Source organism: Chenopodium quinoa, unplaced genomic scaffold, assembly GCF_001683475.1.
Source record: "Chenopodium quinoa cultivar QQ74 unplaced genomic scaffold, ASM168347v1, whole genome shotgun sequence".
In the NCBI taxonomy this organism is placed as follows: domain Eukaryota; kingdom Viridiplantae; phylum Streptophyta; class Magnoliopsida; order Caryophyllales; family Amaranthaceae; genus Chenopodium; species Chenopodium quinoa.
The window spans coordinates 1,231,911-1,258,612 of NW_018743518.1; the positions used below are offsets into that span (position 1 = coordinate 1,231,911).

The following is a 26,702-nucleotide window of genomic DNA, read 5'->3' on the forward strand; positions in this document are numbered from 1 at the left end:
AAATTGAAAATAGAACAATCGTATTGATGAAGAGTATATGTTAACTACTGAGTGATGTATTTAACTTAAAATCTTCTTACTTCTATTATCTACAAAAAATTTAAAGTATTTGAATGCTAATGTGATATGAGTATATGGTTTTGTAAAATTTTATGCATGCATATACATATATAGCGTTATAGATTTAGGCTCCGTTCACTTCACCTTATATTTGTTGAACTAAAATTATTTTTACTAAACTTAATTTATTTTTGCTTAACTTAAATTATTTTTACTGAACTGAAATTAATTTTACTGAACTGAAATTATTTTTGCTGAACTGAAATTATTTTTACTGATTTTCTACTATATTTCTTCTTTGAAGATACTGAATTTTACTAAACTGAACTTATTTTTACTGAACTGAAATTATTTTTACTGAACTGAAATTATTTTTACTTAATATTATTTTTTTAAGGTGAAGTGAACATGGCCTTAATTAATAACCAAAATAGAAAGACATAGATAAAATATTCTTTATTTTATCACCTGTTATGAGATCACGACTCACTACATACACAAATGTTAGTTAGTGAATCAAATAAATAAAATTTAATATAAAGTGTTCAGTTTTTTTACCCTTTTATTTCCATAAACTTTCTTTAAGAACAAACAATCATATCATAAATCATTCTGTCTAATGTCTATAAACGTTCTTGTTTTTGAGGGGAGGGGTGTCTTTATGTGTTTCACTATCTTCTTTTGCTTTTCTCCCATCACATTATAAGGGTTGATATGGAACCATATGCTATAGGGTAATATACTTTCATTTCTCTTTGATTGAAATAAAAGTAAAAAGTATTCCTTGAATTAGTTGTCTAATTATAGAATTCTAGAGCATTGGAATATATTATCCAGTTTGTCTCTTCAAATGATCTAATATGAGAGTCTCATTGTACGCGTTGTATTGGGCTATATTTACTGGCTTAAGTCCCGTGTAACACACAATTTTAACTAATGCTATTATGATTTATAATGTTAACAATAATAATTTATTCAAATAATGACATTAAGGTCTTAAGGGTAACTATTACATTAGGCCGACATTGTAAAAAAAGTGAAAGAAATTTAAGAACTACAGAGATGTGTTTAATAAATAAATAAAAATTAGATTAAAACTCATGTGATATACATACATACTTCCATCCTTATTTTGTTCGCACACTTTGACAGATACACTATTTAATTGATTAGTTAAGAACATTTTTTTTTTACAGTTTTTGAAAATATAATGGTGGAAAATTTTTGCACCAAATTTTGACATATATATACTACTTACTTTTTTTTTTTCTACAGACGCATGCTATTATTGATATGCTTTTTAAGAATAGAAAAATAAAGTATATTACCAAAATGATTTTTCTTTTATTTATTGAAATACAATTTATTACCCAAATAATGAAGTTGGAGCAATTTAAAAATAGAGCGATTATAATAAAGAAATCTTGGTTAATAACATTATTCTAAATACGTTGCATGTTCATTTATTTTAAACACCTACTTGTAATATAAATATATATAGAAAATATAACACATCATTTTTTTTCTTTATATAAGAATCAAATTATTCTATTTGAGTGTATATGGAAACCAATATAATTGTCAAAATGTAAGGAAAATATTTTTTTTGTTACGAAAAACATAGTGAAGATCAAATTTGGCAAAAAAGTGGAGGGAAAATTTTCAACCAGGAGATGGCATGTGTCACTCCTGATTTTGCTTTTAGTATATAATTATTGATTCATGTTTATTTTTCATCCGTACTACAACGTATATTATATTATATTGTATATTGTTTAGGTTAGTTTTAAATTAGAGCATTGACTCTTCATTTGTTTCTTTATAGCCGGCCTTGAATCTATATTTACAATTATCTATTAAAAGTGTATATTATTTGTTTTAGCTGTCATTTTAATTTTAGACTCCTAGAACGTTGGAATATGATCAGTTTGTCTATTTGAGTGTTGACCTGATAATAAGGGGTCTCATTGTACGCGTTGTACCGTAGATATAATATACTTCTTCCGTTTTACTAATATTGTAACAACTGGAATTTTACACTATTTATCATGCTTACCTTGTTTGACCACATAATATGATTTATACGTAAGGTAAAATATAGTTATGTGGGATCTTGTTAGATTCGCTCGTAAAATACTTTCATAATATCAACTTTTTATTATAATTTTTACTCTTATATAATTATAGATATTTAGCATATAAAATGTGATTTGGGATGCGTAATTTCATCTTTGTTACAATATTTGTGAAACAAAGGAAGTATTAGGACTATATTGTTTTTTACTCGTGCGTGTTTATTTTTCAAATCTATTTTGTTTATCCATGATGTTTTAGAGTACTATCAGTAGACGACTTTCTACCCATATTAATTGATCTAACTTAAAATTTTACTCCTTGATTAGTTTCTTTCAATCCTAATTAATTAAACCTCTCTCTATTACATTGTTAATAATTAAAGTTAAATTTGTGTGTTCTCATTAGTTGTTTTTGTTTAATCTATATGGTGATGGAGGATTATTAGTTGAATTTTTATATTGTTTTGGGGTGTACTTTACCTTTTCATTTCGATAAGTAAAGAGACTTATCAGAGAGGAAGATGTGATGAAGTACCTCTTCCCTAAAACAATTACTATAATATAATTAAGGCTCTTTATCATGTCCCATACTGATATAACTCATATTCCGTACAAAGTTACAGAAATCAAGTTATAAAATATTAATAAATCCATATATATATTATAAAGGTGAAGATTCAACCTTAGCTATCCAATCAATACATACAATGTGAACAACATCACAGCCAAAAAAATTAAAAAAATGTGAGCAACATAACATTATGGAATCAGATCACATGTCATGATCAGACAGTGTAGATCAAATTGCATATTAAAATAGATGATTTAGGATAAAATGGGTAATAATACAAAGTTTAGCTAATCATAAATAGTTAAAATGAACTCATTAATATACATTAATGTTAACAATAATTATATTAATTTTAGAAGATACTTTTGGTGGGGTTTTTGTGGTAAGAACATTGATTGCAAGTACACAAAATTAAGAATATTAATATTAATTTAATACGAAGTAACATTTTAGATGATGTTTAAGCATATAAGTAAAGACAATATTGCACAAAATCAAACCGTGTAAATTATTCTAAAACAGAGATAGCACTCTGATGTAATATTCTCCTTACATTTTATTGGCAAAAGTGGCTGCAACACCTTGAAATATGGGTTAGGTGCACTGAGCACCCTGAACTTTGCGTAGTAGCCAAAACACCACCAACTATGGTGTTAGGTGCAACGTGTGCCTTAAATAAAATTTTCGGCCACGTATTTCACCGGAGGAGGTGAATCCACCCGTGCTAAGGTAATGGAAGACTGTATAACTATTTTAGAGAGTGAAGATTCACCTCCTTCGGTGAAATAAGTGGCTAGAACTTTTCATTTAAGGCACGCGTTGCTCGTAACACTATAGTTGGTGGTGTTTTGGCTACTACGCAAAGTTCAAGGTGCTTAGTGCACCTAAGTCATACTTGGATATTGCGACCAATTTTGCCTTTTTTATTTCCTTTACCTTAAAACTTTTGTTACTCCATAAAACGATACTCCTATGTGACAATTTAATTAAGACAAAGGAATACAAGTATTTTAAATAGTAAATCAATTAATTAAAGTAGAGTATAGTACTGCTAGTAGACAATGTTCTGGTCAACTAATGGATGCAAGATTGCAAGTACATGAGAATGCCGAGGACTGTCAGTAGAAGATAGTAACCTGAAGCTGTACTTACTTTTTTTTCCCCTCATTTTTTAAAAGATAAACCTGAACGGCTGAACTCCTGAAGTAGTACCAAACTCGTTTGAACAAAAAAAAAACAAAAAAAAAACATAAAAAAAGAAAAAGAAAAAAGAGAGAGAGATCTCTATAGTCTCTTAATTAGAGCGACTTCCACATATAAAGCTTTATTTTAAACCAACTTATATGAGCGAGTCCCACCTATTACATTTGCTTAGGTTTAAGTGGATTTGATAAGGGAGTAAACGCGTCGTCAATTGTCTATCTTTTGATCAAATACAATTTATAAAACCTTAACAAACCTAACACGAGTATAAGGTAAGCATAGGGGTCGAACCACAGAGAACGATTAAACACCACCAAATGTTATCAACAATTAAGCTAGTCCGGGATTAGGGGAAGTAATCTTAAGTATAATGACACTAAAACAAGAAAGATATCACTAAGGGAAATGGTTTAGGCATAGCATTCACTCAAGCATGATCAAACATGAAATTGAATTGAACGTGAATTAAGTAAGTCATGTCAATGATTTAAAGCACAATCTAACCGTCTATCGGGACTAATTGATTTCTCAACTCAAGCAAATCATTCAATGGAAATTCCTAGATCATTCAGTGTAAGTTGCGGTTGAGTTGAGAAATCAATTAGTCCCGATAGGTGGTTAGATTGTGCTTTAAATCATTGACTTGAGTTACTTAGTTCAAGGTACAAATCAAGCAAATCATTCAATGGAAATTCCTAGATCACGCTATTGCCATAACCTAGTTCAATCCACCCAAATGCAATAATTGGTAAGACATGGAAAATAAAGCATTTTAATCACAAACAAATCAATTCCAAACCCTAAGTCATGCTCAAGATACAACTACACCACCACCATCCCCTTAATGGGGGAACTACTCACTAATCATGCTAATAACAAGATTAATCAACAAATTACAAGCATCAACATGATTAACAAGCAATCAACAAAGCAAAATCAAAAGAAAGCAATAAAGATAGAGGAGAGAAGGTAAGAAATTCTCATTAATTTAAGAAGGAGATCTCCAAAACAATTGTCATAAGTTGAATCTTTAAGCTCTAATTCCCACCCTTGAAGATATCTCACTTTCTCTCTCTAAACTACTCTAATCCTAAGCTAAACCTAGAGAGTGAAGCTCTCCTAAAACTAGAGAAAAAGATCTAAAAAGAATGGAAGAAGTCTCCTTCATCATTGTACAAAACAAGCCTCGCGTATTTATAGAGCCATGGAAATAAGCCAAACACGGGTCCGGCGCGCGCCCGCGCTTTTGTGGGTATGCGCGGCTTGTGCGCTGGGTTGCGCACCCGCGCACTGTAGCTGCACGCAAATATTCTGCCTCCGCTTTTGAAATTTGCTCTCATGTGCACAACCGCACACAGGGATGCGCGACCGCTTGCAAATTGAAATCTGTCGCACCATGGCACATATGCCGCGACACTGCAGCAACTGCCGCGCAACGGCAGCAAACGCCGCGACACGGCAGCCATTGCCGCACTACGACATCCACACTGCGCTACGGCAGCTGCCTTGCTGCAGGTGCGCACCTGTGCTCAATTCATGCGTGCCCACGCACCTTGCTTTCTTCGATTCTTCTCTCGTGCTTCCTTGTCTTTTTCTTTGCAATTCTTGACTTCAAAATCCTAAGCACAAACACCAAAGGAAGCAATAAGGTAGGGCAACGGTATTCACGCAATAAAGCCAGACATTCAAGTTCATACGCGATTTCATCCAAAATACATCGAGACATGAATGCACGAATTATTTGAACAAAAAAACTATAAAACAACCTAAGACAAGCTAAAACAAAGCAAAAACACTACCCTAACAGTGACATAGATGTCACTCATTAGGATTCCCTTATCTATCCCCTATACTCTCAAGCGTCGACTTACGGAGTTGAACTGACTTAATCTGTGAGATAGATGTGTTGGTTTAGTGGTGTCTTTCATCTTACTTTTAAAAAGAAAAAAATAAATTAATTATACGAGAAAACTTTAATAAAACATGAATACGTGTTCAAGCCACCAAAACGAGTATAGACCGCGTAAAAGTTGAAAGAAGTATATCTCCAACATTCCAACAATAATAATATTAGTGGTTGTACAATGTACAAGCTAATAATTGCATGTATTAGTGAGCCCATTAAAGTAATTCATTATCTGATATCTATATCTCTTTATGAACAACATTAGTGGTTGTACAAACTAGAAAAGTTTAAAGTTTTATGCATGTTCTTTCTCTTCATAGCACATGCTAGTTTAGTATGTAGATGTCCAAACAAAGAAATTTCATTTAAAAATTTGAAAATACCCACAGTATTTGCTCCACCACTTCCACTTTGTACTTTGGTTGTTTATGATTATAATTAATTTAATTAAGCATGATGTACCAACAATTAATTAAGATTTAATTCTAATCTTTAATGTTATTTTAAAGTGCAAATCAATTAAGAGTTTAATTTGTACACGGCTCTAAGTTTTATTGGTTTAGCCGTTGAAGACTTGAAGTGACCAAATAAAGCTATACTTAGCAAACCATATAAACAAATTAGAAGATCTATCAAAGGAATAATTACTTAATTTGAAGATGCTCCCTTTTTGAATTGAACCTCCCTAAATTATTATTTTTGTTGTTAAGTTTTAGCCATTTCATAAGAAATATAAGGAGTAAATTAATAAATGAATAAATTAGCTCAAATTAGTCGTTGACGCTCAAAGAAATATATTTGTGCAACAAAAAAAAAAACATTAATGGTCACTTTTTTTATTTGTTTAATTTATTGTTTCATTAACTTTTTCGGACTTCTATCCGAAATTTAAATTGATTTATGAATTTTTCAAAAAATACGCATTGCTTACAATACAGAAAGGTCAGCATATAAACAAATATAATAGTGGTATTTGTTAGTAAAATAGTAATATTTTAAGTACCTGGAACTTTCTAACTTGTTCAGCCTGAAATCAACCTGTCCCACTAAGGTGTAACTATCTAAATGTAGGTCAGTATTCTATTAGAGTGATCTAAATAAGGTGTTTAATTTTATTATTATTATTATTGTGTAATTAAAGATTGTCTTTTGTTATGATGGTATCAAATTTGATAGATTGTTTTGTTCCCTTTCCCAATAAGAGTGCATGCTATATGAATAGTAATTATGCCAATAGGTACTCTATATTCTAGAATTTTCATAGTCATATATTCCGTACTTATTAGATTTAGATGTAAGCTTAATCTTTCTTTATTATTTATAAAAAATATCTTATGATGTACTGGTATGAGTTTCGGTATTTTAAAATAAATACATGTATGTAATTTCTTCATAACTTGTGAAAAATTCCAAATAGCTTCATAAGTTGTTTTTCCATATTTAATTTATTTCTGTATAACACATAATTCACTTTATTGGAGCAATCCCCAATCCATATCTATCCTCCTTGCTAGTTCACCAAACTAGTTTTTCATGCTTAGCTTCTTTCAAAATTCTATATTATTAGTCTAAATAAGTTAGACTTTTCATAGAAGAAAAGTTGAAAGTACCAACTTCATGTACTAAAATAATTAAAAGCTTCAAAATTTGCCCAACCTTGACTAATTTATTAATGGATGGACATAAACGAGGTTAAGACATTCATGAGATTGAGACATTGAGTTGTTAATTGAGAGTCTCGACTCACTATACACCCTTAGATAATAGAGTAATCGTATGCATGAATTATGATTATATGATGATTGGGTAATGTTGCTCATTAAGATTTCTTTAAGCTAATTTACTTACTGACATCGCTTAATTATTAGAGAAAAAAAAAACTTTTTTACTTGATGGAAACCAAAAGATTTTATTAACTGTAATGACTAAATTTGACCTCTCGATCTGATGAAACTCACCATTTTTTTATAGCATTAACATACCATATATAACTATTAACAATTTAATTCAAAATGAATACTATAAGAGTTTGATTTCAAGTCTTTGATACCTCTTCTAAAGACTTTAATCAATTAGGTTAGTTGATAATCTATAAAGTAATTTTACTTACTATCCCCGTTAATTACTATGTGTAACAAAATGATATTTTATATCTCACAAATGATACCATTTTGTTGCACATAATAATTGACGGAGGTAGTATTACTTTCCTTCAACATTTATTTTCAAAATTTTTTGCTTGAACATTTTAAGGCCCAAAGTTTCTTGCCAAATTCATAATTAAGTTTGACCCAATGAGAGTCCATTTATATATGATTAATTGGATAATGATCCAGATTTCGCTTAAGCACAGACCAAAATTTAATTAAAGGGATAACCAATTTTTAAGCCCATTTTATTGCTTAGTCGTACTAGTACATAGCATATAATCCCATATTCCCATGATCCGGCCTCATTTGTAAAGTGTTCGTGCTTCTTAGAGGTTCTTAACTTCTTTCCTTAGTTGCTCCCTAATTTGTGTAATTAAGGCCCAATTATTGGTTATCGCTAAACTAGTTTTTAGATTTGGACAATACTCCGGGTAACATAAGATCTTTCTATGTGAGTTACCCATAACTCAAATATGTTCAAGATCGATACTTAACATTCGTACGGAGTATAATCAAATATTCTGAAAAATATGTTTGAAATTAATGGTATTTTATTACCGACTAACTAATTAAAGTAAAAATGTAATTTTATTCATCTATGCGTGAATCAATGCATGTATTTGGTCACGTAAAGATAACTTTGTTAAGTACCATAAAATGATCATTTTTCAAGGACTTCCAAACATGTTTTCTAAGTTCGCTAAAATTCTGGTAAATTATAATATGGAGTGAATAATTAGAAAATTAAAATGATAGAGTAAACTTAAGATCATCTTGAGTTTCTTTTTCTTGGTTAGGTGATGATTAAGATGTTTTAAGATTAACACTTAGATCTCTTCAACATTCTCATAACTCAAATATTACAAAAATGTCTAATTCCTTTATCAACCACAATATGTGTTTTGAATGTTGTAAGCAATCAAATATTTTCCAAGTTGTCATTTTACACTTCAATTTTGCTAATAAAAATAATTCATAATTAATATAAATAATAGCACATGTATTCTCGTAAATCAACTATTTTATTTATCCTCAGAACAAAGACAATCAAATAGAATAACCTAAGTGTCTTGAGGAGGAGAAAAAAAAAACACAAGTTTATGTTTATCAAGTGGAAAAACCATAAAATAAATCTACAAAATACCTCGTATCATGGTATTAAACCATGAAAGCCACGTATCTCAAAATTGGTTAACAACATATAATAACTTGTTAGATGTGAGTAAAAATCTAGTGAAAATAAAAATTGGATATCAAATCCCGCCTTATTACTTCCTTACCTTTATGACTCTCTTTAAGTCAAATCAAAAGCTTTTGTATACGCGAGTGCACTCAATTTTTTTTAATGCCAAATAACAATTTAACACTAATCTAGCGATTTACCAACACAATTATTAAATTAATTACAGAATAATCAAATCACAACAGCCAAATAGAGCAGAAAACTTTACCGTTATGTCTAGGAATAGGATTTGGACCCACATTTTCTTATCAATAAATTCATTGATTTTGGATTATACTCATACTAAATTAATTAATATTCATTCATACAATATAGTTTCTTCACCAAACTACCTTGATCACTCCAATATCATCACCGAACTCTACGTCCATCTCACTCCCTCTCCATGTGGGAAAATCTTCAATAGCTTCGTGTCCTTTACTCTGTGTTCATCAATGGCGGCCCTTTACCTTCTTTATCTCGCATCAAAAGGAGCAACATTTCTCTCTTTTCTATACAAAATATCTCGCTGTACCCAATTTAGATTGATGGGTCGTCTCTGTTTCCTGATTGTACTGTGTTCAATTATCGAGTTTTATAAAAGGGTACTTTTAATTTTTCAATTGATTTCGAGTTCAATTTTCTTGATGGATTGTGTATCTAATTTGAAGGTTTTGCTGACGAATTTTGATGATTTTGGATGTGGGTTTCTGATTTTCGGGTGTTTTTCCAAGATTTTCAATGTTTTTGTGTTGTTCTGTATGTTTTTTCTAGGGTTTATGGTGTTGCAATGTACTGGGATTTGCAAATTTAGGGGGAAATCTAGTGAGGAGAGAAAAGGGTTTTCGTTGATTTGTTCTAGTAATGATGAAATTAATGGTTTAAAGAAGTTGTCATTTGAGAATGGGACCACTAAGAAGATGTCTAGGGTTTTCAGTGGGGACCAGAAATTCGAGGAAATCGATGAAGTTTTGGGTTTTAATCGTGGGTTTCATGATGGTGTTGGTAGAATTGGTGAAGAAAGGGAGGATTGGAAGGAATGTTGTCATGAAGACCAAGTGTTCGACGTTATTACTCTGAGAAAGATGGTAAAAATTCAGAGACAAAGGGCTTATGTTGCTCAAAATGAGCTTGAGAAGGAAAGAATGGCTGCTACTTCCTCTGTCGACGAGGCGATGGCGATGATCTTGCGGCTTCAGAATGAGAAGAGTGTTCTTCAAATGCAGGTTAATCAGTTGCAGAGAGTTTCTGAAGAGAAACAGTTGCATGATCAAGAGGTTAATCAATCACTTCAATGGAATATAATGAGACACGAATCCGAAAGGAGTATATTAGAGGATCAATTGAGAATGTGTAGGGAGAAATTGAAGGTGCTTATGAAGGGTGAAGAGTGGGATCAATTTGATAGTGTTTGTCCTACTCCAAGTGCTACTTATTCCTCATTTGGAAGTAGGGATGATGAATTGCTAATTGGCTCGCTCGATTTCGAATCATCGCCTATGTAGGATTCGAGTTTCTCAGCTATTGTTGTGATTTGTTTGGCTAATTGTAATTGAAGTCTTAAAGGAAGATTTTTGAATAGGGAAAAGGTTTATGTGAATATGCTTAGTTTGATTACACTGTTTCTTTTCTTTCATGTAAAAGCAATTGGGATAAACTCAATAAAGTTACACATTTTTGGTTTAATAAAATTTAGTTAGTGCTATCTACAGCTTGATTTCTTGGAATCATTTTGTTTTGTGTATTGCAGCTGATTAAATTCTGCATTGTTCATGTTCAATTGTTGTTTGCAGCTTTTGTCGAATTTTGTTAAGGTCATTGTGATGATTGTCTTATGTCTTAAAACAGCCTGTGAAGGGAAGTAACTGAGTTGCTTTCTTTGATTAGTGTACTAAATGTTGATTCTCTCATTAGGTCATACCATTTAATGGTTGGAAGAGCATGTCCTTACGACAAGCTATGAATCGTGTACTATGCGGTCCAGTGTTACTGTGTAACCGGTGAGGTTGCTGCTTGTCATACTAAGATCAAGAGTTTTGTTTTAGACTGTCTATTATAATGAAAGATGCTTATCACTCCGTAATTATTATACTTCCTGATTTAGATTATAGTAATTATAAATGCATTATGAATTTATGACAGTCAGCTTTAGAATTATCTAATGTGGATTTTGTCCGTCCTACCATGAATAACAAACGAACTTGATGTTGTGAAATGAGATGAAAGCGAGGATCTCTAGTATGTCAACCTATCATTCAACATTTAGAAACCTTGGCCTGTTGAGAGAAAGCGAGGATCCCTGGTACTTCTTCGCTTCTACAGAAAATGATTGCTTTAGTCCTTCTACGGAATCTAAAGCATATACATTGAGAGAGAGTAACCTTCTATGTGTAGTCCATTTAGAAAACTATCAAATAAGAAAGATTATATCGGACTGGCAATGTTACTACCTGCCTTCTACGATAAAATTGAAAGCTGTCATCAAATTTAGAGGTTATTCTGTTGCCTTTTATATCACAGTTATGTGAATAAACGAATTAGATAATAACAAAACATTTTCAAAGGTTTACAGAGAGCAGTAACACTTCTACTAGTAGAATTTCAGAGAGAAATTATCAGACAGCATAGGATAACATATTAATATAAGACTGCATAGCTGAAATATCATCAACAGATCCTTGCTCTTGATTATGGTAGATAGGATTGCATTTCAACAGCATGTTATCAGTAAACCCTGACTCTTGCTTGCAGTAGCCTGTACTCGTTATAGAATAGTCGCATTGCAGAGGAAAATTATCAGCAAATCGTGGCCCTAGATCACCATTGTAGATAGAACAACCCATCATTGGAATGCATTGCAGAGGATAGTCATTAGCAAATCCCGAACTTTGATCAACATCAGTGTAGCTAGTAGGAGTAGGATAATCATCAGCAAACCCCGACCCTTGATCGACATCATTGTAGCCAGTAGTAGGATACATCATCGGAATGCATTGCAGAGAATAATTATCAGCAAATCCCGTCCCTTGATCAATATCGGTGTGGCTACTAGGAGTAGGATTCATCATATTTATGTCATACTTCCCTTCATAATCGGCAGTAGCTGGTTCTATCAGATCAGCAAACATCTCATCAAAATCAGACAGCATGAATTTATCGACGTCAAATGCTTGAATTTCTTGTTGATCAGCAACAAAACCATGATTCTTAATACTCTTTATTGCAGCAATTCTACTTGTCACAGAATCAAGCTTATGCTCCAAATTTCTAAGCAATATAACAAGTTGTTCATCAGTGAACTCAGAAAGATTTGTCCTTTTGCACCTTATATTATACAAATCTTGGTCCTTCCTAACCAATTTCTCCTCATTAACATCTTTCAACACGTCACTTAAGTTAAGTGACCTCTTGTTATGTTTAACATCTATAGGGAGTGCTAAGTAACGATTGATTATCTCACGAGCCAATTCCGGGTTTGTTGCTGAGTCATCGCCTCCCTTGTATGAAAAAATTTCGGGTTGTTCGAAATTTTTGTTACCTTCAACAAAAGGAAAGATGATGACACAAATTGGAACATCACATAAAATCGACAACTCACGTGCTTTCGTAATCAAAGTTTTCTTTTTCTGTCGAAAGTATAAATTTCTCTTCTTTTCTTTTACTATGAATTGCCTTAATGATTTCGCCTTACCCATAATTAGAACGATTTTTGAGCTAGAATTTGAAAGAGAGACAAAAGGGAAAATATAAGGACAGCAATGAAGAGAAAGGTAATGTCCAAATAACTATTGTGGATTTATATTTATACAAGTGCTAAGTGAAGGAGATTATAAAAAATAAATTAATAGAAAAAAAAAATAGAAAAAAACCTTTGTACAAGGCACGTAAATGTATTACTCGTATTTTTACAACTGTAGTATCTTGCAAGATCTTTCTGCATAATGAAAAATCTTTTTTTTTTTTTCCTAAAAATTAAGAAAGTGATTGTTTTTTTCCTAGAAATCAGGAAGAATTGATTTTTTTAATTTTTTTTTATAAAGATTTGGAAAGTGTGTAATGTGTGCGGGGAAGAATTATTTCAAAGATTTTACTCCTCAAAACAGTTTAATTTTTATAATGCATGTGTTCATATTACATATGAGTGATATAACCCTAACTTATATTCTTATGATCTTTCTTGACAATCTATTAGTTGGTCACACCAGTTACTAACTACAAGAGGTACTTAATTAAGTAGGGCTAGATGGCTAGTCCTTCTCATCATATGTCTATCGACTAATGTAGTAGTTCTAACTTTTAAAGTACGCATTATTTTCTTTTCTTACATCGGATGTGTTAAGGTTGACCCTTGAGAAAATAGAGATTATGCAATTATAATGAAATTTTAATAAATTTAATTTTTGCTCAGAAGTACGGATTATAGAGTAATTGTACCAAACTACTAAATGTTATACTAGTACTTTGTATGTATTTAATTTATTGATCCCTTTAATTGGGTGTTAATCAGAAATTCAGAATTAGTCATTTAAGTCTTGCTAAATGAATGTAATTGCCGTATAACTTAAATTATATTCCTTAAGGAGTACTTTGGGTCACCTCTCGTATTGTGTCAGATAATAAAGGGATCACTAGAGCACTACCTCTACAATCAAATTCGAATTTAACCCGATAACCCGAAACAGCGGAATGTATCATAACATGAAATCCATATACGCGGAATGTATCATGTATACCGTATACGGTAATTCCGTAATGCCTACACTCTCCAAATTTCAATTTCAGTGTTTCACCTTCTAAAACGCAAACACGAACACAAACATCAAAAGCCAATAAGCAAAGAAAGGAAAATCGAAAATCGAAAATCGTTTTGCGCCAAAAATTAGGAAGTTTCGTCTCTTTAATCAAGTAAGAGTTCAACAATGGTGGATTTTCTTGCATGTATTATTACCATGGGACCGATTATGGCGTGAAGAATTTCGATCTGAAACATTAATTTTATCATATTTAAGGTTTGGCAATCTTCACAATTCTTATTTTCAGGGCGAAATTTTTATTCTATGTAAACCTTAAATTTGAGTTCATGCTTAAATATTCATACATTTTTTTTGCCGCTATAATTTAGTAGCTAAGAATCGGAATGACACATTTTTTGTTGTTTGTTTTGATTGATTTAGTAATAATGATTTCATAGTATGAAATTGTGTTGTAATCTCGCGGATATTTGATTTTGCGACAAAGGAGTTGTAACTATGCTTAATTTCTTGTTAATTATGTATTTATGTTGTTTGTTTGCTGGATTAGGACACTGAATTGCACTCTCATTAGGATTTTTTAGGACAAAAGGACTTAAATTTAAGATAATTATTACTAGGGTTTATGCAGTTTATGAAGTTAATTGCTAAATTTAGATTGCTATCCTCTCCGAATTATACTGTCAGTACTTGGTTCATCATGTTGTAGTAGTAGTTTAATGTTTTATGTATATAGATAATTTACCAAAAGACATAGAGTAGCACAATGTTTTAGTGATGTGGTCAATTGCTTTTCCTATTGAGGCTAAGAGAGTTGGATAAGTAGCAAGATGATGCGTCGCTTAATGAATCCTCATTGTAAAGATATGGATGTCATTATTGACGGTAACTTAATGCTTTTCGCCATAGTATAAGGGCCTTTGTTTTCGTCCCCCATCTTAAAAATGTAGGAACTTGCCTTTTCTGATTTTGTGTTTCCACTTTTTATTTTGAGGAAAATAAAAAAGGTGCTTCCAAAATTTAGAGATGCCGAGTATATTTTTTGTTAGAAAGTTGTTTCTTCTTTATGCAGGCAATTCAAACTTGAAAATTTTATTCCTTGGATTGATTGAAAAATCTGCAATCATGATGATGTAGGTCTTTGCTTTACATCTTTAATGATGGATCCTGAAAGTTCAGTGCCTGCTGAACCTCAAATGCTTCCTCCACCACCTGGAAGTTATGCAAATCGTGAACAACTAATTGAGCATGTTGGGGATTTCGCAATTTCACAAGGATATGTAGTTATCATAAAGAAATCCAGAAAAGATAAAGCAGTAGTACTTGGTTGTGATAGGGGTGGTGTTCATAGGAATAAACGTAAATCTACAGAGACAGTCTGCAGAATGTACTCGGAAGCGAAAAATTAGTTCCCGAAATGTTAACTGTCCTTTTGAAGTCATGGGTAAAAATGATGGTGGAGTGTGGTATATAATTGTAAAAAATGGAACTCATAACCACGAACCTATGAAGGACATCGCGGAACACCCGGCTGCTCGTCGATTTTCCGAGGATGAGGTTTTACGGATTAAAGAGATGACAGAAGCTGGCCTTAAGCCACGTCAGATTTTGAAAAAACTTAGACAGAGCAATCCAGAACTTTTATCTACTCCAAAGCATCTTTACAATGTCAAAACCAGGCTAAGACAAGGAAATTTAACTGGTATGTTCTTTCGGTGCTGACTATTGTCATAAAAAATGCAGAAAGTATAGTAGATGATTGTCATATAGAAAGGGATAGCCTTTTGGTTTTTGTTCTTTTGAAGCTAGCTTTGTAAGTACTTTTATACTATTCTGATATTATCAACTTCAACATGTGGGTATACTTATCTCCTGTCCTATTTATTTATATGCTGCTAAGGATTGTACACGGGAACTCTGGGAAGTTAATTGTGCCTGATGCTTGCTTATAATAGATTTCATATGAACTTTCTGTACCTTTTAAGTGCCTCATTGCCTTTTTTATATTACAGTCAGAAAATACAAGTCTTTTAAACCTCAGAAAGTGTCGATTGGAAGTGCTCAGGTTCCTGGCAATCCAGCCTCAACTGAGCCATCTTGGAGGCTTCGATTCACGGTAAGCTTACGTTGCCACAATTTCACCAATGTTCTACTCTTTTGCCTTCATGATACAATTCCTGTGGTTAAAACTTACTTTTTTTTTGTCTCTATCAGAGAATACCAAATTTTATTGGAGGCCAATTTGTGGAGTCACAGTCTACTGCAACAGTCGATATTATAAATCCTGTGAGAGCTGCAATGCAGGCCTTCTTATTGTTTCATTTAGTTCTCAAATTGGTCTGCTATTTCTGATCATGACAAATTTTTTTTGGGGTAATATTGCTAGTAGGCTACTCAGAAAGTCGTATCTGTACTTTCTTTAACAACCATTGGAGAACTTAAAGCTGCAGTATGTGCAGCGAAATGGGCGTTTCCTTCTTGGAGAGATACGCCAGTCACATCACGTAAACGTATAGTGTTAAAGCTTCGGGAACTTATTCAGAGGGACATGGTAAGAATGTTCTACCTTCTTTATTATCTTGTCAATACAGAAGGTATGATTTTCTCTCCTGTTTATTCCACTAGGATAAACTTGCTGCTACTATTACATCTGAAGGGGGCAAGACACTGAAGGATGCCTATACTGATGTGCATTACAGCCTTGGTGATTGTCATTTTAAATATATTCTTATAATTTTATTCCCTTTAATAATCTATGACCATGTTTGCAAAATTTACTGTTTTCTATTGTAGAGGCTTTGGACTGTGCTTGTGGGATGGCAACTCCGCAGATGGGACGATTTGTTTCAAACGTATCCAATGAACTAGATATCTATAGCATTAGAGAGCCTCTTGGTGTTTGTGCAGGAATTTGCCTTGCTAATTTTCCTGCCATAATTGCTTTATGGGTATGGATACATACTTCAGCTGTTAATTTTCACTGCCTGTGTTTTCTGGTTCAAATCTGGGTGATGTGCTTCCCATTGGCTGTTGATGTTTGATGCTCGTCACATTATTTACTCAAAGCATATTGTAGCATTCTAAAAACCACATTTGCATACTCAAGTTAACTTGAGAAGTCATGAATGAACTTTCTTGTGCTCCTGGTGAATCATTGCCTCATATGCTTGTATTTGTTTTGTATTCTTCTGCCTTGTTTTAATTAGGTTTTAAAATTTATTTATCAGTTAGAATTTAGAAGGCTTCTGATGCGTATTTTTGATAGTTTATATTTAGTGGAAGGATTTGAGTGATTTTAATGGTGGAAATTTGAAGGATAGTCTTAGAAGGCAACGACTTCTAAGTTTGATCTTAGGAGCAACGATCCTAAAACCCTAGTTAACAACTAGTTTGAACCTTAACAAAGTTCTCTTCAAGCAAAAGCTCAATAATCTCAAATTATAATCCATAAAACATCTTCCAGTTTATATTTAGTGGAAGGATTTGAGTGATTTTAATGGTGGAAATTTGAAGGATAGTCTCAGAAGGCAATGACTTCTAAGTTTGATCTTAGGAGCAACGATCCTAAAACCCTAGTTAACAACTAGTTTGAACCTTAACAAAGTTCTCTTCAAGCAAAAGCTCAATAATCTCAAATTATAATTCATAAAACATCTTCCTAAAATTATTGACATATAACTAGTATATATAGGAAAAAAAAATCTATCCTACTTGCCCTGCAAGCAAACTAAATAAAAAGCCCTAATAATTAATTAATGAACCAAGAGAGCCCACTAATTAATTAACACAACTTTGGAAGTCCAAGGCCCCATAACTACTACTAAGAAAATAATTAAAACATTATTAAAAACTCACTTGTAAAACCCCTACTTTAAGAGTTAGGTAAAACCAAGAGAGTACCTAAATAAAGCAATAAAAATAGTTATAAGAAAGGGGACTCGATTCACATCATTCCCTCCCTCTTAAAAAAAACTTGCCCTCAAGTTTCGTTCGGAAGACAAGGTACCAAATCACTAGCCCTCATAGTAGCGCAAATTCCCGCTCCAAGAAGTACTTGAAAAGTATCATAATTCTCCATATGCACAATCTTGAAAGGTCCTTCCTCTAATGGTTCATTCTTACCTCTAGAATTATTAAAGATTTTTTGAGCATTTAAAGATAAGAAAACATTGTCACCAATCTCAAAAGGATGTTGGTTTCTCAATGACAACATATTAGCCCTTCTTTCCTTTTTGTCAAGTTTAGGCATAATCACAACTCTCTAGCAGGAGCTTGAATAGGTGGCGCCTTAGGGGGTAAAGGATGTAATTGGACTCTCTTATCCCCAACCTTCACTAAATAAACATTTGTAACACCATTAAATAACACCCCTCGATCATATTGCCAAGGACGACCCAAGAGTATAGAACAAGCAGTCATAGGTAAAATGTCACACCACATACTATCAGAATATGAACCCATGGAAAAGTTCACCAAAGCTTGCCTTTTAACTTGTAGTCCATCTCCATCATGTAACCAATTAAGCTTGTAAGGAGTAGGATGGTCCTTAGTAGCAAGATTCATAGTGTCAACCAACTTAGTAGATTCAACATTGGTACACGATCTCGTATCTATGATCAACGAGCAACTCCTATCACCTACTTTGCATATAGTATGGAACAAATTTTCCCTTTGCTCATGTGAAGTAGGAAGAACAAAATCAGCATGCAGAACTCTCCTTAAGATACCGATATGGTGATGTTCAGGTTCATGAGTAATCTTTTCTTGACCCTCAAACTCTTCAAAATCAAACTCTTCCTCTGTATTGAGAAAACATGTACTCTCCTTCTCTTTCTCTTCTTGGTCAAGATAAGCCAACAACATTCTATGTTCCTTCTTGGATACCGTCACTTTGTTACCACAATCTCTAGCAATGTGTTCCATGCGTTGACACTTGAAACAAACTTTTTTCGCCAATGCAGCTTGTTCGGGAGTAACAACAATCATCTTCCCTTTATTGTTTGAATTGTTAGAGTTGATATTCGAACCCTCACCATTAAAGAATGACTTCCTTTCCTTGAAATAAGAAGTTTTCTTTTCTTTCTCCTGTTTCTCAAATCTCTCTGCCAACCTTAAGACATCATCAAAGAACACATAATTTGATGTTTCCACCTTGTGAGAAATCGAAGGTGTCAACCCTTTTATGTATCATCCAATCTTCATCTCCTCTTTTTCTTGCAAATCACAAAGCATGCACAATTTCTCAAACTCTTTAGTGTATTTGGCAACACTAAGACTCTTTTGTTCAAGATGATTCAACTTCAATAATTGATCTTGGATAAATTCCCGTGGTAGGAACCGTTTCCTTAATTGTCTCTTCAACTCACTCCAAGTATTAATTCGTGGCTCATCTTCTCTCAATCTCTTGGCACGTAAATTCTCAAACCATAGAGAAGCATATCTCGTCAGTTTTAGGTTTGCAACCTTGTAGGCTTTTTGCTCATCAAAACCTTTATAGTCAAAGACCTTTTCCATCTGAAGAACCCAATCTAAAAAGTCTTCAGCATCCCCATCACCTGTAAATTCCGGAAGTTCCAACAACTTCAAATCTCGATCTTTGTCAATTGGAAAATTTCTCATGACTCCCCTAGGTTGTTCGTTGTTGATTATTCTTCCTTCCCCAACCACTTGAGTTGATAAAGTTTCGACCCTTTGATTGGTTTGAGCAATTTCTTGCGTACTCTTCTCAATTATTTCATTCATTCGTTCAAGACTCGCATTAAAATTTCTCATCATATCAACAAGCATATTATCTAGATCTTCCTTTGTTAAAAGTACGCATGATGTCGAAAATATTCAGAAAATTATTGCTCCGTATTAAAAGACAAGAACCCCAAACTAATCAAATAAAGCCTAATAATAATAATTTGGTCAAGGAGTAACAACTCTCACGCAACACTCTAATATTGTAATAGCAGGCGAAAGGGAAAAAAAAGGAATGAAAATTAATATTCTTCAATACTAAAATCAATTTGTGTTTATCCGTGAACCCTAATACGAATGCACAAAAGTATTAGTTGCACTATCTCCACCCACTTGATGATTTGCAGCAAGTAAATCAAGAAGTCAATATGCACTAAGAGACAAATTCACCGACTAAAACTCTAGAATTACGTACCTCTAGTACTAGTAATACTTGCTTCCAGATTCGAAGACGAAGTATACTACCCGAATATAATTGCAAATCACCCGTAATTCTTGAAAAGCAACCAAAATTTGTTCTAATTACCAAGATCGTGTAAGTCGTGAGAACTTACAAAACCTAAGCTCTTGATACCAATTTGATGCGTATTTTTGACAGTTTATATTTAGTGGAAGGATTTGAGTGATTTTAATGGTGGAAATTTGAAGGATAGTCTTAGAAGGCAACGACTTCTAAGTTTGATCTTAGGAGCAACGATCCTAAAACTCTAGTTAACAACTAGTTTGAACCTTAACAAAGTTCTCTTCAAGCAAAAACTCAATAATCTCAAATTATAATTCATAAAACATCTTCCTAAAATAATTGACATACAACTAGTATATATAGGAAAAATAAATCTATCCTACTTGCCCTGCAAGCAAACTAAATAAAAAGCCCTAATAATTAATTAATGAACCAAGAGAGCCCACTAATTAATTAACACAACTTTGGAAGCCCAATGCCCCATAACTACTACTAAGAAAATAATTAAAACATATTAAAAACTCACTTGTAAAACCCCTACTTTAAGAGTAAGGTAAAACCAAGAGATTACCTAAATAAAGCAATAAAAATAGTTATAAGAAAGGGGACTCGATTCACATCAGCTTCTTTTTTGAATTATGATAATATCTTTTTCTTGGATGATGGAGGCCCCATGGACATACTTTTAACCATGTTCTATTTTTTGTACAGATGTTTCCTGTGGCAGTTCTGTGTGGTAACACTTTCATTTTGAAGTCTTCAATGAAGGATCCAGGTGGCTGATGCTCTCTTTGTTGTAGGCTATATGTATAATTACTAATATTAGTGTCATGTAGAGCAAGTATATCCAGCTAGCATGCTGTGATTTTATTCTTTGGTCAAACTTTACTAATTATTACTCTCCTTTTCCCTGTATTAATATCTTTTATCAAATTGGTACTTTGTGGTTGGACTTGATGCTGAATTGCTGATGATCGTTCAGGTGTGTCTATGATCCTCGCGGAGTTGGCTTTAGAAGCTGGTTTGCCGAATGGGGTCCTGAATATAGTCCATGGCACTGATGTAAGCTATGAGCCCTCTTAACGTGTTTACTGTCTGTTTCTTGATGTCATTAAAACTCCTTCTGTCCCATATTATTTTTTACAAATATTTTCATCTGCGTCCTAGATTAGTTAATACACTTTTATTTTATGAAAGGCCCCACTTTTACATTAATACATCTCACTTTCCACTACCGAAAAGATATGACCATACTCGCATTCAATAATAGAATACCCTACTATCTTAGTATCTTTTATCACGTCTACTTTTTCATTAAAATAATACTCCACTGTTTTCACATCTACTTTTTCTCTATAACAATTGGTAACCAAACAACAAGTTATTACTCCCTCCGCTCCTTTTTGTTAGTTACTCTTTTACCATTTACTCAAATGTAACCAATAAATAGGAACGGAGGGAGTACCTAAACAATATAACATGATAAGTGTCAAAACTAATGTGGGACCGAGGGAGTAATATTGTAATATTTTACTGTATGTCCGTTGATTTAAACATCATTGATTTTGCTGACAAATATGCTCTAGAATGCCAGATGCACACGATGATATCTTAGGCTTCACTTGTGGAATTTTTTAGTGAGCCTATGTTCATCACTTAGCATTTGTTTCCTGTTTCAATTTATGACACGCGTGCCCTTGATTCTATAATGTTATTTTGTGCCAGGACGTTGTCAGTGCTATTTGTGATGATGATGATGTAAAAGCTGTAACAGTTGCTGCTTCTAAAGCAGTAAGTTAATCATTCTTGGAGTTTTTGCATGTATAATTGGTGTTGGTGACTTGATGTAGTTAGCAGCATACTAGCCTACTAGACATTCTACTTATTTCCTTCAAGCTTCAATTTCTGTTGATGAATTGTATGGTCTTTTATTCAAGTATGGCTTGCTTGTGCACTCAAGAGCATCTACTAAAGGGAAGAGAGTTCAGGTTAGTAAATCAACAAACTATGTAAAGTATGTTGCATGTATATCGCTCGGGGAGATAATCATTACTGAAAAATGATCCCTCATCATTTCTAGTCTTATACAGAAGGGAGAAATCATATGATTGTCATGCCTGATGCAAATACAGATGCTACTTTAAATGCTCTTGTTCCTGTGGCTTTTAAATCTGAAGGAGAAAGGTGCTTTGGACTTAGTACTGTTATATTTGTCGGAGACTCTAAGCCATGGTATAGTACTGTTTTTTTGTGCTTGAATTTTCTTCCTCCGGCTGCCTGGTTCATCCATGGCTTGTGTGTTTAGAGCACTGTCCACATTCATTGATTTGCCTTTTAATTAAGTGTTTCCACTGACATGTAATTCTTCACACTTAAGATTTTCTTATGTTGCTTCAGCTGATCAGGGAACTTGGTTTACTAGGACTCATTCACTTGTTTCACTTGTGTCTACGTGTTAGAGTCAGGTTTTTTTTGAAAAAATTTCGGTGCTAATCATGTCTGAGTGTTGGAGGATGTAATCTATATACTCCAGGCTTAATGAAGAGTCTTAGTAAAAATATTTACCCCTTGTTTTCCTTGTTTTTGGATGTATGTCTGCTGTTCCAGCATGTTATTTCTAAACTATACATTGATTTAGTTTTCCTTAGGAATTTCTTGGATTCTGTTCCTTAATCTGACTTTTCTCTTTTAATTTCCAGGGGATGCAAATTGGTAGAACAGGCGAAGGTGCTCAATGTAAATGCTGGTACTGAACCAGATGCAGACATCGGTCCGGTGATGAGTAAACAGGTGAGGACTTTTAAATGTCTTGGGAATACTTTCCTTCGTGTCTCTCTAACCACTATTCTCTTCCTGATGTTAATTTGGTTATTCACTTATTCTTGCACTGTTAACCTTTCAAAGGGAATTCACCTTTTATTTTTATTTTTATTTATAGCATAGTGAATGCGGCCCATGCAATTATAGGCCTTACACCATTGTCAAAGCAAGTATATACAGGATGATTACAAGCTCGTTCATTTTAACTCAAGAGTACTTTAGAAGAGCACCCTCCCCCCACTCCATTTTCTCCTCTATCACCTCTTCCTTCATGGATGTTCAATTGCTTGGTAACTCAAGCAAAGATGTTTCTCTTTTTCTGATGGAAGTCGAACATAATACCCTGTAAATTTCATTGGAGTCATGCGCAACCTACAAAATATGAAGAGTTTTGTTCTCCAGAAAAGCTTTTTCTGTGTTTTTTCTTTTACATGTATAGTTGAGAGGTCTATATTCTTTTTCCACTAAGAGGGTGGAGGGACTATAGATAAATGGGGAGGTTAATATATTTATTTGTCCTGAGGGGTTGCTGTATGTTACAGGGGCTTTCATACTGCTTGAATTGAAAGAATGTTAGGGAAAGGAAATTGAAAGGGAGAAAGCTCATTGAATGGAGTTTATGAAATAGACTTTATGATTGGTTTGATTTTTATGAAATATGTTTACTTGTTTAGTCTTTGTGTAAGGGGTTTTTGGTGGTAATTTTATGCTATATAAACCTACTTGTTCAAAGGACATGATTGTTTTTTTTTTTTTTTTTTTTTTTTTTTTTTTGTTGGGTTTTGTTTTCTGTGGTATAAACTATAAACCTACTTGATTTGAAGTATATGATATTTTCTCCTTCCTCGCACGTAAGCTCAGGTTTCTTTGTGTTGTCAGCCTGCTTATAACTGTAGGAACTGCCTCCTAAGTCAAATAGTAAATCAGTAAATTGAGCTTTTTGCGCAAATGTTTTGACACTGAAGATTTGTCTTGCAATGATGTTGCCTAAATTAATTAACTTATAAAATTCTGTATTTTCAATGAGTAGTATCGCCTATTCAATGACACATTTTTCCATGTCCCAGGAAAAGGACAAGATATGCAAATTGATAGAAAGTGCTATTGAAAGGGGTGCCCGACTCATTCTTGATGGCAGAAACATCATGGTATGAAGTTGTAGATTTTTTTACTACAAAAAGTAATAATATATATATATATATATATATATATATATATATATATATATATATATATATATATATATATATATTTCCTTTGTGGAAGACAAGAGATAAAATCAGCAGGACTCTTTAATAGACCTAATACCAATACTTCATATTATATACAATTAGTATAACATATAGAATTTTCACTCTGGTATGAGTCATGTCTATGGTCTTTGTTATTCATGTTTTGTGTAAACACTGAAGTAAATTTCCACCCATTAAATAAAAATCTAGCTTCCCTGTCTTAACTAAAGGAAATGTGTATGTCATTGATAGTTGATATTTATGTTCTTTGATATGTTTACTGGGAAAGCTGGGAAGAGTTATCTGGAACATGATCTGCCTGTGAAAACCATGTCAGTCTCTGTTAATTTTTGGTTTATAGAAAGAGTTTTTTGCAAACTTTTAGGAGGTTACAAAACTTCTGTAGTCTTAATCCTCTTAAATGATAAATGACTGGCTTTGGCGGGTGGATATGTTTACTCGCTTTTCTTTTGGAGTTTGCCATATCTCAGTTCTTGTTTTATTTGCCGGGTTAGCGAGCTTGCTCATTTGTTTCAAAGCTTGGAGCACCCTTCTTTTATAGTTCACCTCAAGTGCAAGACATGTTTGGAGTTTGCCATTTCTCAGTTCTTGTTTTTATTTGCTGGGTTAACTAGCTTGCTCATTTGTTTCAAAGCTTGGAGCACCCTTCTTTTATAGTTCACCTCAAGTGCAAGACATGTGTCAGTTGTGTGGGGACGTATGGTGCAAGCTACCTATGTATTACTTTGATGCAGAGTCCAAATCTGCTGATATTAGTTCATTTCTTGCTGCTTTTTCAAACTTCATCTGGCTATTTATGTGCCGATCTTCCTTATTTTAACCCCTCCTTTTATTTATTTTATTGGTATTATTTTTATTTTTTTTCTTAATTTCCCACTTGTGTCAAGCAATCAACATCCAAATGCATAGGAATTTTAGTCGAGTTAGCTTCTACAAAAGCAATGACCTGAATTGCTTTGTTGTATGACAGGGTAACTGCCAAGGTCTATCTGGTTTATTTTGTTTGATGCCTACATGTTTTCATATTTTTGAAACTTTCACTTTCCTTTTCTGATGGGTTATTTCATTTTTTATGTCGTGCGCTCATGGCAGAGTTTAGCTGGCTTTTTTCTTATATTACTAACTTAACTTCACTGGATGGTTTTTGTAGGTTTCTGGATATCAGCAGGGTAATTTTATTGGCCCAACTATTGTATGTGATGTCACTGCAGACATGGAGGCTTCAGGGTACATATATTGGCACTTTGGTGGTTTAAGTCTTATAACTATGTATATTGAGGTTTGGACAATTAATGATCGATTCATCTGATACTGTTCTTAATATATTGCAGGAGAAGATGTATGGGCCCATTCTTCTCTGTATACAGGTGCAATTATGTGTTTTGTAAATACGTTGCATGTTGGTCAATCAAACTGCTCCCTCTTTTTTGAGATTAGCTAACTTCGATATATTCTGTATTTCCTCTATAAACAGGTAAAGAGTTTAGAAGAGGCTATTAGCATTATAAATGAATGCAGGTAAGCTGCTACTCCTTGGACAAGTTCAAGTTTTTAGGATGTTAAGTTTGGCTGATTTCATATCAATAAGCAGACATTGTAATGGAGCATCTATATATATGGCATCTGGGGCCTCTGCGCAGTTTCAAACACTAATTGAGGCTTCACAGGTACTGCAGGATTTTCTCTACATCAGTCTACAATGTATTTATACTCCCCCTGCATGATAGATGAAGTTTCTATTTTAGGCTGTCCCTGAAATAGTCAGTCACTATTATTCAAACTTTTTCAAATGATTATCTTGTTATGTCCTTTTTCTTTATATTGTACGGTTCCTTATGACGATTCATGTTAGCCGACCCCAAATCATTTTGGGACTAAGGCTTTGTTGTTGTTGGTCAAACTGTTAACTTTCCCATACACCTTTAACTAAGATTTCCAATGCAAGACAACATTGTAATGAATATAATGATTGAATGGATGTATGGCGAAATGGTGTTTTCTTCACAGGTTGGCATCAATGTCCCTGTTTCAGTTCCTATGCCTTTCATCTCGTCTGGTGACCCAGAGGCTCCGTTTGCAGGTGAAATGTTATTCGTGCAGAACTTTTATTTATTTTTCCCTTGAAGGAAATGGTATTGTCCATCTTCAATAATGTTATGTTTGTACATCAGCATTATCTAAGACCTGCTTAAGTCACGCCATTGTTTTTATTTCTTACCCATGTACTTTTGCACAATGAAGTTCAGATAAGTTCTTATGTCCCGATTTATTTTCAGGACAAACTGGAGTACATTTTTTTACAAAACTCAAAACCGTAAGACAACAGTGGAATGATTTTCTAAAGGATGACGAAGAAGCTGTACCAATGTCAGATTCTCCTACTCCGGAGCAAATGTTTGCCTATCAAGAGGGTCTAGATTATGAGCAGAGAATTGAGGGTGTTTGAGTATAGTAATTTTATGTATATAGTGCAAGCTTCATATAAC

General features: G+C 33.3%; 1 protein-coding gene and 1 pseudogene across 1 annotated transcript; both read left to right on the forward strand.

The window, feature by feature from the left end:
- Nucleotides 1-9,488: 9,488 nt before the first annotated feature.
- Nucleotides 9,489-10,892, forward strand: LOC110740060 (protein FLOURY 1-like). The gene has a single exon (XM_021920551.1). It carries the CDS (start codon nucleotides 9,643-9,645, stop codon nucleotides 10,690-10,692), a length of 1,050 nt encoding a protein of 349 aa, XP_021776243.1. The 5' UTR covers nucleotides 9,489-9,642; the 3' UTR covers nucleotides 10,693-10,892.
- Nucleotides 10,893-13,972: 3,080 nt separating this feature from the next.
- Nucleotides 13,973-26,609, forward strand: LOC110740063 (annotated as a pseudogene).
- The last annotated feature ends 93 nt before the right edge of the window (nucleotides 26,610-26,702 follow it).